Below are 12,328 nucleotides of genomic sequence, written 5' to 3' on the forward strand. Positions count from 1 at the left end.
CCTCCAACTATCAATTACTTACCCAACCAACAGAAAATAAAAGAAGTTGACCTGTGACCTTTTTATAATAAGGTCACCAAAAGAATCGATCTATAAACACCACCAGAGTTTACCTTCAAATGTCCTCTATATTTTTATGTTGTTGTTGTAGGCAGAGTGTGACCAGCTGACGGTGAAAGTATAGGTTCTCAAACACAGACGTACAACAACCACAAGATCTCTCTCCCTTACTTCCTTCCCTTCCTTCTTTTATCCTGAGTTACTGGTTCAATCTTACGTCCACACTTCATGTTTTTGTTTTTTCTCTCCCTCATTTCTAGAAAGTATCGTTTCTCGATTCCCATTATGGTATATACATTCCCCATGCAAACGAGGCAGCCGACACACAATAACACACACCCCTCTACACCTCTCCTCTTCTTCCAATGGTGACGACGAAGGAATAAATTGCTGAAGCCGTCTTGACTCCTCTCTTACTTCTCCCTCTAACAGTCAGCTGCAGCAGAGAGTAAAAGCAGCTCACGTCAGATTCAATACAGCAAAATGGAAAAACACTGCCATCACTTGATAACGACCCCATTCTCAACCCCTTTCATCTCTCCCCTTCCACTCCCTCCCTCCCCCCCCTATTGCTCCCGTGACAAGCAAACATTTCAGAACGCATTATAACCCATCTGGTCCTCCCTCTCTCTCCACCCTTACCTCTCACCACCCTCAAAATACATTAATTTATTTTTTGTGGTCTATGGAAACGTCCACATTTCTTTATTATTTTCTCCCATTTTCCTCATTTCTCTCATTCCTATTTTTATCTTTTTTGTCCATATTATTATTTTTTCACTTTTTAAACTTATTTTTTAATTTGGTTCTTTTATCCTCCTGTTTTGCTCTCTCTCTCTCTCTCTAATTCCAATTTTCTTCTCTTCTTCAATTTCACCCTTTACCCCTAATTTTTCCCTTGAAACATCTATTTTGTTTGTGGGTTTTCATTATTCTTTCTTCCCTTCTCTCCCTTCTTCTCTTTCCTCCCTCTATTATTTCAGTTTTATTCTTCCTCTTACCCTAGTTCTTTTTATGACTTCATTCTTAGTTCTCCCTGTTCTTTTCCTTTGTTCTTTAGTTATTCTTGGTTATCTCTCTCCTCTCTATTCCTCTTCCTGTAATTCTTTAAAATTTTCTCTCCCACACATTCACAACTGTTGTTCCTTCTTTCTTCATCTTCTCACCATTCATCATCTACTCTTCCTCTTCTCCCATCACCTGCTCATCAACTCTCTTCCTCTCTCATCATCATCAACTCTCTTCCTCCCTCCTCATCTTCTCTCATCCCCATCTTCTTCCACATCACTCCGGATCACCCCTCCCTCCTCCTCCCGCCCACACTTAACAATTCCTACATCTGGCGGTACGAGAATTAATGATCCCTCAGTATAGGTAGTGCCATAAGCAATTTGGGCACAATGTAAACCAGAGTTCAATCAGGGGACTAATGCTCCATACATCACTCACATTATGTAACACTCTGGAGCCCAGTGCGTTAGGGATTTTTCACAAGTTCCTCCCTCAAGGTAAGTTTAGTTTTAGGTGTTCTGCAGTTTTTGTCTGCCGGGTTTGGGGGTCTCTAAAGCCTTACTTTGAGTTAATTATTACACACCATTCATTTTATATTTCTCAAAGCATTTTATCGATTACGTATTCGCCAGCTGGCCTTTTGTAAGCCAAATATCATAGCCATCTTGGTCCTCACCAAAATCTGCACCGAGGTTGGTGCTGGGTTTAATGTTATATTGTAAATTGCTTTTTAATGTAGCTGCACGGCGGCAAGATGAGATTGTATTCAGGTTATACAGCGAAGGATGCTCTCGAGCCGCGTGATGTACAAGGACCAATATGGCAAAAAATAGTTGAGACTTGTGTAGAGGACGAGCCAAATTAAGTTCCACGTTAAACAGTGGTAGGTTTTAGGACCTCAATCGGGCTGCTGGTGGTGACAGGCAGGGCCGGGCCTCTTCCAGGAAGGCAGATATGTTATTTGCCGAACTTGGGGTGACCACTTACCTGTGTTTTCGATATCAGCATGCCTTTCTAGTGATTACATTAGGTGACTCATTGGTTGCACTCAAAGCAAAAGATGCTAGAGTGGTGGCTGCAGTTTGTCGGTAAGAGATGATTCAGATCTTTGAAAACGTTCTATGTCCAGATTATGATGTCCTGAACTGGTACACGAGTTTAGTTTATATTAAATGACTATTTGTCATGCAGCGCCACACCGACATTATTATTCACAGTAAATTACCCGACCCATTGGTGTAATGCAACATCTTGAACTGTCAACCCCTGAAACTCTGAAGTGGAAGCCAAATCATCGACGGTTGTTGTTCCTTCACCCAGAAACCAAAAATACTCTTGATATTAAGTTAAACCAACCCCATGTCCCTTATTGGTAATAGATCTTTTGCTTGTTAATATGTTGAAGATATCATGCACCAAAACCAAAATGCATCAAATTAATGGTAGTAGACGGTTTTATCGAATTCACCTGAACTCAAGTATTTTAGTAGCTCTTGTGTGCCATTTGGCCCCCGTGCAACATTATTAAAATGTATAACAAAATATATATATATATATATATATATATATATATATATATATATATATATATAATATATATATTTGATGCTTAAAATTTTGCAAATTGGAAGGTATATTGAATTTTGCAATAATGTTTTTTCCATGCTCACCAAATATCTTTACTTATATGAACTGCTTTCATTTCTTTTACAATTAAAGTTTGTATTGCAGCTAATTTCAGTTTCGCAGCGGCGGGCCAATAAAAAAATCATCATATGCCCTGTGAAGTTTAATTCACAAAAAATAAAGAGACAAAAATGCTCCATTCTCACCTCACTGCTGTAATGTTGAGGAATTTGGGAAAAGACGACCTGGTTACAGCTTAACTTACAACTGCTGTACAGGTGGGGAGAAAATTCACACCTAGGTACAGGGTAGGAAATTTGCTGACCCACATAATGAGTACAGGCAGGTGAAACATTACTAACAACACATCATCTACAGGTGAAATGCTACCAATAATAGAGATGAAATACAACCAGTTAAAACAACAACAATATATAAATAGGTAATAAGCTTCAACTTCACATTATTGAGTTAATGAACAAAAAACGAAGAGAAATAAGATATTAACAGATAATTTGAGGAACAATAATAAAGACAAAGAATTAGAAAATGAAAGAAAACACAATAAATGAGTGATAATAAACAGTAAAATAAAAAGAAAAAGAAAATGTACAAACTTGAATAAGGATAAGATAAATATGGTAAAAAGTCGAAAAGATAACAACAATATCAGATAAAAGAGAAGGTGCACAAACAAAACAAAATGACAAAATGGTAATATGTAAACAGAATAAAAAGAGAAGCTGAAAGTTGACAAAAAGAGAAGATGGATCACCTGAAGACTTCCTCACCTCAGCTGATTTTATTTCAAAGATTGAATCAACATAATCTCTAACCTAACCCAACCTAATCTTTAACACAGGCCAGAATCCCAACCTCCAATCTCATATCTCTTCCAAATAGTGTTAGGTTAGTGGTAAAGTTACTGCTTAAGGATACGTTACGGTAGAACACAAAGAAGAAGTAGACCTGGTTAGATTTGCTAGCTTTATGTTATATTATAGGTTGTTAGCGTTAAATAATAAATTGAGAAGTTAGGTTAGTTAGTTAGGTTAGGTTAGGTTAGGGTTAGGTTAGGTTAGGCTGCTAGGTTAGGTTAGAAGGGTTACAGTACATATTACCCATATATATACAAATAATCAGTACAAAGCAATAAAAAAATCATATAAGTGGAAAAAATGACTCAAATAAATAATACCCAAAAAAATCAAAAACAGATAAAACAAAACAGAAATAAAGAGACAAAAATAATAAATACGATAATAAACAACAAAAAATAAAACAAACCAACAAAAAAGAAAATTAAATGTCCGAAAAAAATCTGGAATGTAAAATGGGTAAAAAACCATCTAAAAAAATAGGAGAGATAAAAATGAGGAGAGGTGAGAGGTAAATAATTGAGTTAGAGAGAGAGAGAGAGAGAGAAAAGAGAGAGAGAGAGAGAGAGGAAGAAATGGATGATAGATAAAGAGAGGGAGATGGAGAAGAGAGTTATAGGATGTTGAAGAAGAGAGTGAAACAGAAATGAGACAGGACAGACAGCAAAGCTAGAGCAGACAAGAAGACCAGAAATTCAAATCAAAACACGCAATAAATTTAAGGACAGACAGACAGACAGACAGAGAGCAGATGCAGAGAAGGACAGACAGACAGGGAGATGGATGATGATAGATAGAGAGCAGACAGACAGACAGACAGACAGACAGAGAGCAAGACAGATAGATAAAAATACCAAAATATTTAAATCAAAATGCTATTTAAAATATATACACAACAAATGCCGAATAGCATTGAGCATCCACCTTTATCAACCACTTGAAGATCTCATACTAATAACATTCAATATACCAAATTAATAATTCAAATATAAAATTGGAAGAATATCATGACAAGGAACTATCTTGATAACTTCATATATTCTCCTCAGTTATATTTGGTTAAATGTTTGCGGAAAGGTAGATTATAGAAAAGCTTGAAGAAGATATAAATTATAATAAAGAGATGTATTACAAATGGACCCAAAGAACTTTGGTGTTAAGACCACCTTGGACGCCCATAAAAGACAAGAGAGAGAGAGAGAGAGAGAGAGAGAGAGAGAGAGAGAGAGAGAGAGAGAGAGAGAGAGAGAGAGAGAGAGAGAGAGACCTCCCAGCCAGTATAGAAACACCTTTCTATCAATATTACTAACAATACATATATCTACGCAATATCAAGAAAAAAAAGACAAAAATCTCAAAAAACAAAACAAAATCAACCTGTACCTTAACATCGGTAGAGTCTCAGCTAATATTGATGCTGGCTTTTACGAAGCTCATTCTAGCTTCAACTCAAAATAAATGTTAATCCCAGTTTTATACTCAGGAATATCAGAAATATTCATTGTACGAATCTTGGAATCTTTTTTTTCTTTTTCACGAATTTTGAGGTAAGTCACAGCGCGGCGTACCATCACTGCTCATACATACAGACGTGAAAGTAAAAGCCAGGCAAATTTCTAGGTAAATTACACACTGTATTGACACAACCATTTTCCCATCATTGATCAAAACCAACACACACACACACACACACACACACACACACACACACACACACACACACACAACACACAAAAAAAAATTTCAAATTAAAATATAAATCAAACTTTTTTTTTCTTTGTTTTATGAATTGCCAAATATATATAAAAACCTAGATACCCTTGAAAATACTATCCAAATAAATCATAACAAGATATTATTTTGACGCATCTTGACTATCATCTATATTTGTCGTAGTTGAAAGCCAAATCTTCACTTACGGGAAAAATACTTAACGTAGTGTTTGAGAAATTAGGAGACCTTATGTAAGAACACTCAACAAATGAGTTCCAAATTATTACAACAACACTTGAATGAGGGTCAGTTACTCAGCTCTTTAGGAGGCGAGGAAGAGCAGAAAAGGCGAAAAAGAGAAATGAATGAGAAAATGAAGTGAAAAGGAAATGAATGAGAAAATGAGGCAATACATAAAATTAACAAGAAATAAAGTGAGAGAAAATGAAAAAAATGAAGTAAAAGGAAAATGAAAAAGAAATTAATGAAAAGAAATTAAATGAAATTAAATAATAATAAAAGAAAATGAATTAGTGAGAAATAAAACAATGGAATGAAATGGAAATGAATAAGAAATCAAAACAATAGAAAAGAAAATGAATAAGAATAAATGAAAAAATTAAATAATGAAAAAGAAATTAATAATAAAAAATTAACTAACAATAAATGAATAATACGAACAAAAAGAGAAAAAACAATGAAAGAAATGAATAAAATACAAAAAAAAATACAAAAGAAAAGAAATATGAAAAATTATAATATTCTAAACACAAAAACAAAATAAACACAAAACTACGAAACAAGAAAATAAAACAAAATAAAACATACAAGTTAAACCAAGACAAAAATCAAAACAAATGAAATAAAAAACAAAAAAAGTTGAATAGACAATAATAATGAAAATCAGAACGAATAAAGAAACTACAGATAACAACAAACAAAGGAAAAAATAAACAAAAAGAATACTAAAAAATTAATGATTAAAAGACGAAAAACAAAAGAAGAAGAAGAAGAAGAAGAAGAAGAAGAAGAAGAAGAAGAATAAAGAAGTAAAGAATAAGACAAAAGAACACAGGAAAACTAAACGGAAATAAAAGGAAACAAGAGAAAACAAAATTGTATATAGAGGAATGAAACCAGTGAAGGTCTATTGAAGCAGTGAGGAGGAGAAGGAAGGAGAGAAGGTGAATAGAGGAGAGAAGGTGAATATAGGGAAAAGAAATAAAGGAGACAAGGTGACTAGGAGAGAAGGTGAATATAAAAAAAAAAAAAATATAGAGAGAGAATATAGGAGAGAAAAGAAAATATAGGGAGAGAAGATGAATATAGGAGAGAAGGTGAATATAGGGAGAGAAGAGGAATATAGGGAGAGGAAGGGTGAATAGGGGAGAGAAGGGTGAATAGAGAGAAGGGTGAATATAGAGAGAAGAATAACTATAGGAGAAGGAGGAATATAGGGAGAGAAGGGTGAATAGAAGAGAAGAGGAATATAGGGAGAGAAGGTGAATAGGAGAGAAGAATAACTATAGGGAGAGAAAGGGTGAATATAAGGAGAAGGGGGTGAATATAGGAGAAGAGAACAGGGAGAGGAGGTGAATATAGGGAGAGAAGGTGAATATAGGGAGAGAAATAACTAGAGGGGAGAAGGATGAATATAGGGAGAGAAGGGTGAATATAGGGAAGAGAAGAGGAATATAGGGAGAGAAGGGTGAATATAGAGAGAAGGGTGAATATAGGAGAGAATAATAACTAGAGGGGAGAGAAGAGTGAATATAGGGAGAGAAGGGGTGAATAAGGGAGAGAAGGTGAATATAGGGAGAAAAAACTAAGGGGGAAAAAAAAGAGAAGAGTGAATATAGGAGAGAAGGGTGAATATAGGGAAAGGGAGAGAATAATAACTAGAGGAAAAGAGAGAAGGTAAAAGGAGAGAAGGGTGAATAAAAAAAGAGAGAATAATAACTAGAAAGAGAAGAGTGAATATAGGAGAGAAGGTGAATATAGGAAGAGAAGAGGAATATAGAGAGAAGGGTGAATATAGGGAGAGAGGGGTGAATATAGGGAGAGAATAATAACCAGAGGGAGAGAAGAGTGAATATAGGAGAGAAGGTGAATATAGGGAAGAGAAGAGGAATATAGGGAGAGAAGGGTGAATATAGAGAGAAGGGGTAGGGAAGAATAACTAGAGGGAGAGAAGAGTGAATATAGGGAGAGAAGGGTGAATATAGGGAGAGAAGGGTGAATAGGGAGAGAATAATAACTAGAGAGAGAAGAGGAATATAGGGAGAGAGGGTGAATATAGGGGAAGAGAAGAGTGAATATAGGGAGAGAAGGGTGAATAGGGAGAGAAGGGTGAATATAGGGAGAGAATAATAACTAGAGGGAGAGAAGAGTGAATATAGGAGAGAAGGTGAATATAGGAAGAGAAGAGTAATTAGGGGAGAGAAGGGTGAATATAGGGAGAGAAGAATAACTAGAGAGAAGAGTGAATATAGGGAGAAGGGTGAATATAGGAAGAGAAGAGTGAAGGGAGAAGGGTGAATATAGGGAGAGAAGGGTGACTATAGGGAGAGAAGGGTGAATAGGAGAGAAGTGTGAATATAGGAGAGAAGGTGACTAGGGAGAGAAGGGTGAATATAGGGAGAGAAGGGTGAATATAAGGAGAGAAGGGTGAATATAGGAGAGAAGGGTGAATATAGGGGAGAAGGGTGAATAAGGAGAGAAGGGAATATAGGGAGAGAAGGTGAATATAGGAGAGAAGGTGAATAGGAAGAGAAAGGTGAAAAGGAGAGGAGGGTGAATATAGGAAGAGAAAGGTGAATAAAGGGAGATAACGAAAAATAGGGGAGAAAAGGGTGAATATAGAGGAGGGTGAATACAGGCAGCCCCCACACCCAGAGATACACCCCTCTGGCGCCTCAAACACCCGGGTACACACCCTGGCAGCCTCCTACACCCAGGCACACACCATGGCAGCCCCTATACCCAGGCACACACCCTGGCAGCCTCCCACACCCAGGTACACACCCTGGCAGCCTCCTATTCAAAGGTACACATGTCGGCAGCCTCCCACACCCAGGCACACACCCCAGCAGCCTCCCACACCCGGCACACCCCTGGCAGCACCTCCCTACACCCAGGTGCACACCCTGGCAGCCTCCCTATACACAGCACACCTTTGGCAGCCTCCCCACACCCACAGGGCTAAACCCTCTGGCAGCCCCTATACCCAGGCACACACCCTGGCAGCCTCCCTATACCCAGGGACACACCCTGGCAGCTCTCACACCCAGGCACACACTGCAGAATCCCACACCCAGGTACACACCCTGGCAGCCTCCTACACCCAGGTGCACTTGGCAGCCTTCCCACCCAGGGACACACCCTGGCAGCTCCCACCCAGGTGCACACCCTGGCAGCCCCACACCCTGGTACACACCCTGGCAGCCCCACACCCAGGGCCACCCTCTGGCAGCCTCCCCACACCCAGCACACCTCTGGCAGCCTCCCCCACACCCAGGTACACCCTCTCGCAGCCTCCACACCCAGGTATACACCTGCACACCCCAACAGCCTCCCACACACCAGGCACACCCTCTGGCAGGCTCCCTACACCCAGCCACACCCTCTGGCTGGCGTCTCACACCCTTGTACACCCCCTCTAGCAGCCTCCCACACCAGGCACACCCTCTGGCAGCCTCCCTACACCCAGGCACACCCTGGCAGCCTCCCACACCAGGTATACACCCCTGGCAGCCTCTCACACCCAGGTACACACCCTAGCCTTCCTACACCCAGGTACACCCTCTGGCAGCCTCACACCCAGGCCACACCTTCTTGCTGCTCCAAACCCTTGTACACCCTCTAGCAGCCTCACACCCAGGCACACCCTCTGGCAGCCTCCCCACACCAGCTCCCTGTCCAACCCTGCACACCCTCTAGCAGCCTCCCACACCCAGGCACACCCCTCTGGCACCCACACCCTGGACAGCCTCCACACCAGGCACACCCTCTGCAGCCCTCCACACCCAGGGACACACCCTGGCAGCCTCCACACCCAGGGACACTTCTGGCAGCTTCCCACACCCAGGACACCTCCCTGGCAGCCTCCTAAACCCAGGCACACCCTCTGGCAGCCTTTCACACCCAGAGACACACCTGGCAGCCTCCTGACAGCCTCCTACACCCAGGTACACCTCTGGCAGCCTCCCACACCCAGGGACACACCCTGGCAGCCTCCACACCCAGGACACTTCTGGCAGCTTCTACCCAGGACACACCCTGGCAGCCCCTCACACCCAGGGACACTTCTGGCAGCTTCTACACCCAGGACCTTCTGGCACCTCACACAGGCACACCTCTGCAGCCTCTACACTCAGGGACACACTGGCAGCCTCCTACACCCAGGACACTTCCTGGCAGCCTTACACCCAGGGACACACCCTGGCAGCCTCCTACACCCAGGGACACCTCCCCAGCAGCTTCCACACCCAGGACACTTCCCTGGCAGCCTCCCACACTCAGGCACACCCTCTGGCAACCCCCTACACCCAGGGGCACACCCCTGGCAGCCTCACACCCAGGCACACCCTCTGGCAGCCCTACACCCAGGACACACCCTGACAGCCTCCTACACCCAGGCACCCTTGCAGCCACCCCAGGGACACACCCACAGCTCCCACCCAGGCACACCCTCTGGCAGCCTTCTACACCAAGGTACAAACCCCTGACAGCCTTCTTACACGTACATGACTGCCGGAGCTCCTGGGGAAGACAAAACAGGTAAGCAGGCGATTAATCAAACCCCCGCCAATTTTCCCCTGGTATCATCATCTCAAACTAATCAATTTCCTGCCAATCACGGCAAAACCATCCTTCTGCCCTCGCCTCACTGCCGCTCTCTGAGGGTAAACTGCTAGAATTAGCAATTTACGCCAACTTCCCTGAATCCCGAGTTAGCAAAGTTTCTGCAATGTCGAGCGGAAAGCGTCGTCGAGGCGAAGGAGAGGTTAGGTAAACCTGGCTTGGTGGTAGCACGTTTTTTTCCTTTACCTACAGCGACGCAGGGATTTCTAATGGAGGTTTACAATGGTTTACTTAGGTGTGCAGGGAGGGTATTAGAGGCTGGGAGAGTCCATTAAGTGGTGGGGGTGGTGAAGAGCTGGCAGAGTCCATTATAGTGGTGGGGAGTGAAGAGGTGGCAGACACCAATATAGTGGTGGGGGAGAAGAGGTGGCAGAGTCCATTATAGTGGTGGGGGTGAAGACAGCAGACACCAATATAGTGGTGGGGAGGAAGAAGTGGCAGAGTCCATTATAGTGGGGAGGAAGAGGTGGCAGAGTCCATTATAGTGGTGGGGGAGTGAAGAACTGGCAGACACCAATATAGGTGGGGGGAGGAAGAGGTGGCAGAGTCCATTATAGTGGTGGGGAGGAAGAGCTGGCAGACACCAATATAGTGGTGGGGGGAGGAAGAAGTGGCAGTCCATTATAGTGGTGGGGGAGGAAGAGGTGGCAGAGTCCATTATAGTGGTGGGGGTGAAGAGGTGGCAGAGTCCCATTATAGTGGTGGGGAGGAAGAGGTGGCAGAGTCCATTATAGTGGGGGTGAAGAGGTGGCAGAGTCCATAGTGGTGGGGTAGTGAAGAGCTGGCAAAGTCCATTATAGTGGGGGTGAAGAGGCAAAGTCCATATAGTGGTGGGGGGAGGAAGAGGTGGCAGAGTCCATTAGTGGTGGGGGGTGAAGAGGTGGCAGAGTCCATTATAGTGGTGGGGAGTGAAGTGGTGGCAGAGTCCATTATAGTGGTGGGGAGTGAAGAGGTGGCAGAGTCCATTATAGTGGTGGGGGGAGTGAAGAGGTGGCAAAGTCCATTATAGTGGTGGGGGAGTGAAGAGGCTGGCAGAGTCCATTATAGTGGTGGGGGAGTGAAGAGGTGCAGAGTCCATTATAGTAGTGGGGGTGAGGAGAGGTGGCAGAGTCCCTTATTGCATTGGGTGGCTAAATCCAGACATTTATCATCAGGTGAGAAATTAAAGTAATAACGACAAGGAACAGAATGATAAATGTGAGAAACAATGAAGAAAATGATGAAAAAGAGAGAGTGAAAGGATTAGGAGAAGATAATGAAGAAAATAAAACAATAATGAAGATAAGGTAAGTGAAGAAAATAAAGCAGATAAAAATGAAGAAAATAAAACTGATAATAATGAAGATAAGGTGAAGAGAGAGAGGAAGAAAATTGAACAGATGACAAAGAAGATAAGATGAAGGCAATGAAATGATGGAAGGAAAATATATATGGAGAAAATGAAGAAATTGGAATAAAAACTGAAGAAACGAAAATTGCAATTGAAGAAATTAGAAGACATGAATACAAACAAAAGAAGAAAAAATTAATAAGTAATAAATTAAAAAAGTAAATACAAATAAAAAGAAATGAGTTCAGAAAAAAATCAAGGAGAAGAAAATATAAAACAGAAAGATGGAAGAAGGAAAACAGATGTTATTAAACAGAAAACTGGAGAAATGGGAATGAGACAGAGATAAAAACTAATAGGATATAACATTAAAAAAGTAAAATAATTAAAAATATATAATAAATGAGAAAAAGGAAAGACAATAATAGAAAGAAAATAATCGAGAAATAAAATACGAATCAGCGAATAACAAAAGACAAATAAAACAACAAAATAAGAAAATGACAAAAAAGGATAAAAAAAAGAAGATAAAGGAGAATAATTAAACAAGACAAAAATTAAATACAAAAAATAAAATGAACATAAAAAAAACTTATAAAATCATAAGAAAAAAATAAGAAGAATGGAACAAAGAAAACGGATAAACAGTAAAAGAAAAAAATTAAATAATAAAAGGAGACGAAAAGAGAATGAAAAAAGATGGCACGAATTATTAAAATAACAAAACGGAGAATAAAAGAAATGAAGGAAAGAAAGCCAAATGAATGAGCCTGATTATAAGGTAACGTCAGGTGAGTAAGAGCAGACAGTGAGCAGTGAGCAGTGAGCAGTGGACAGTGAGCAGTGG

General features: G+C 41.0%; 1 protein-coding gene across 1 annotated transcript; it reads left to right on the forward strand.

Annotated features, from left to right (window-relative positions):
- Nucleotides 1-9,435: 9,435 nt before the first annotated feature.
- On the forward strand, nucleotides 9,436-10,067 carry LOC121873584 (extensin-like; the record flags this gene model as incomplete). Its single annotated transcript, XM_042377224.1, has 1 exon — nucleotides 9,436-10,067. A coding segment is annotated over one exon (632 nt), but the record flags the coding sequence as incomplete, so codon positions are not given.
- Between the last annotated feature and the right edge of the window lie 2,261 nt (nucleotides 10,068-12,328).

The sequence above is a fragment of the Homarus americanus genome, unplaced genomic scaffold (assembly GCF_018991925.1).
Source record: "Homarus americanus isolate GMGI-L3 unplaced genomic scaffold, GMGI_Hamer_2.0 scaffold14781, whole genome shotgun sequence".
In the NCBI taxonomy this organism is placed as follows: domain Eukaryota; kingdom Metazoa; phylum Arthropoda; class Malacostraca; order Decapoda; family Nephropidae; genus Homarus; species Homarus americanus.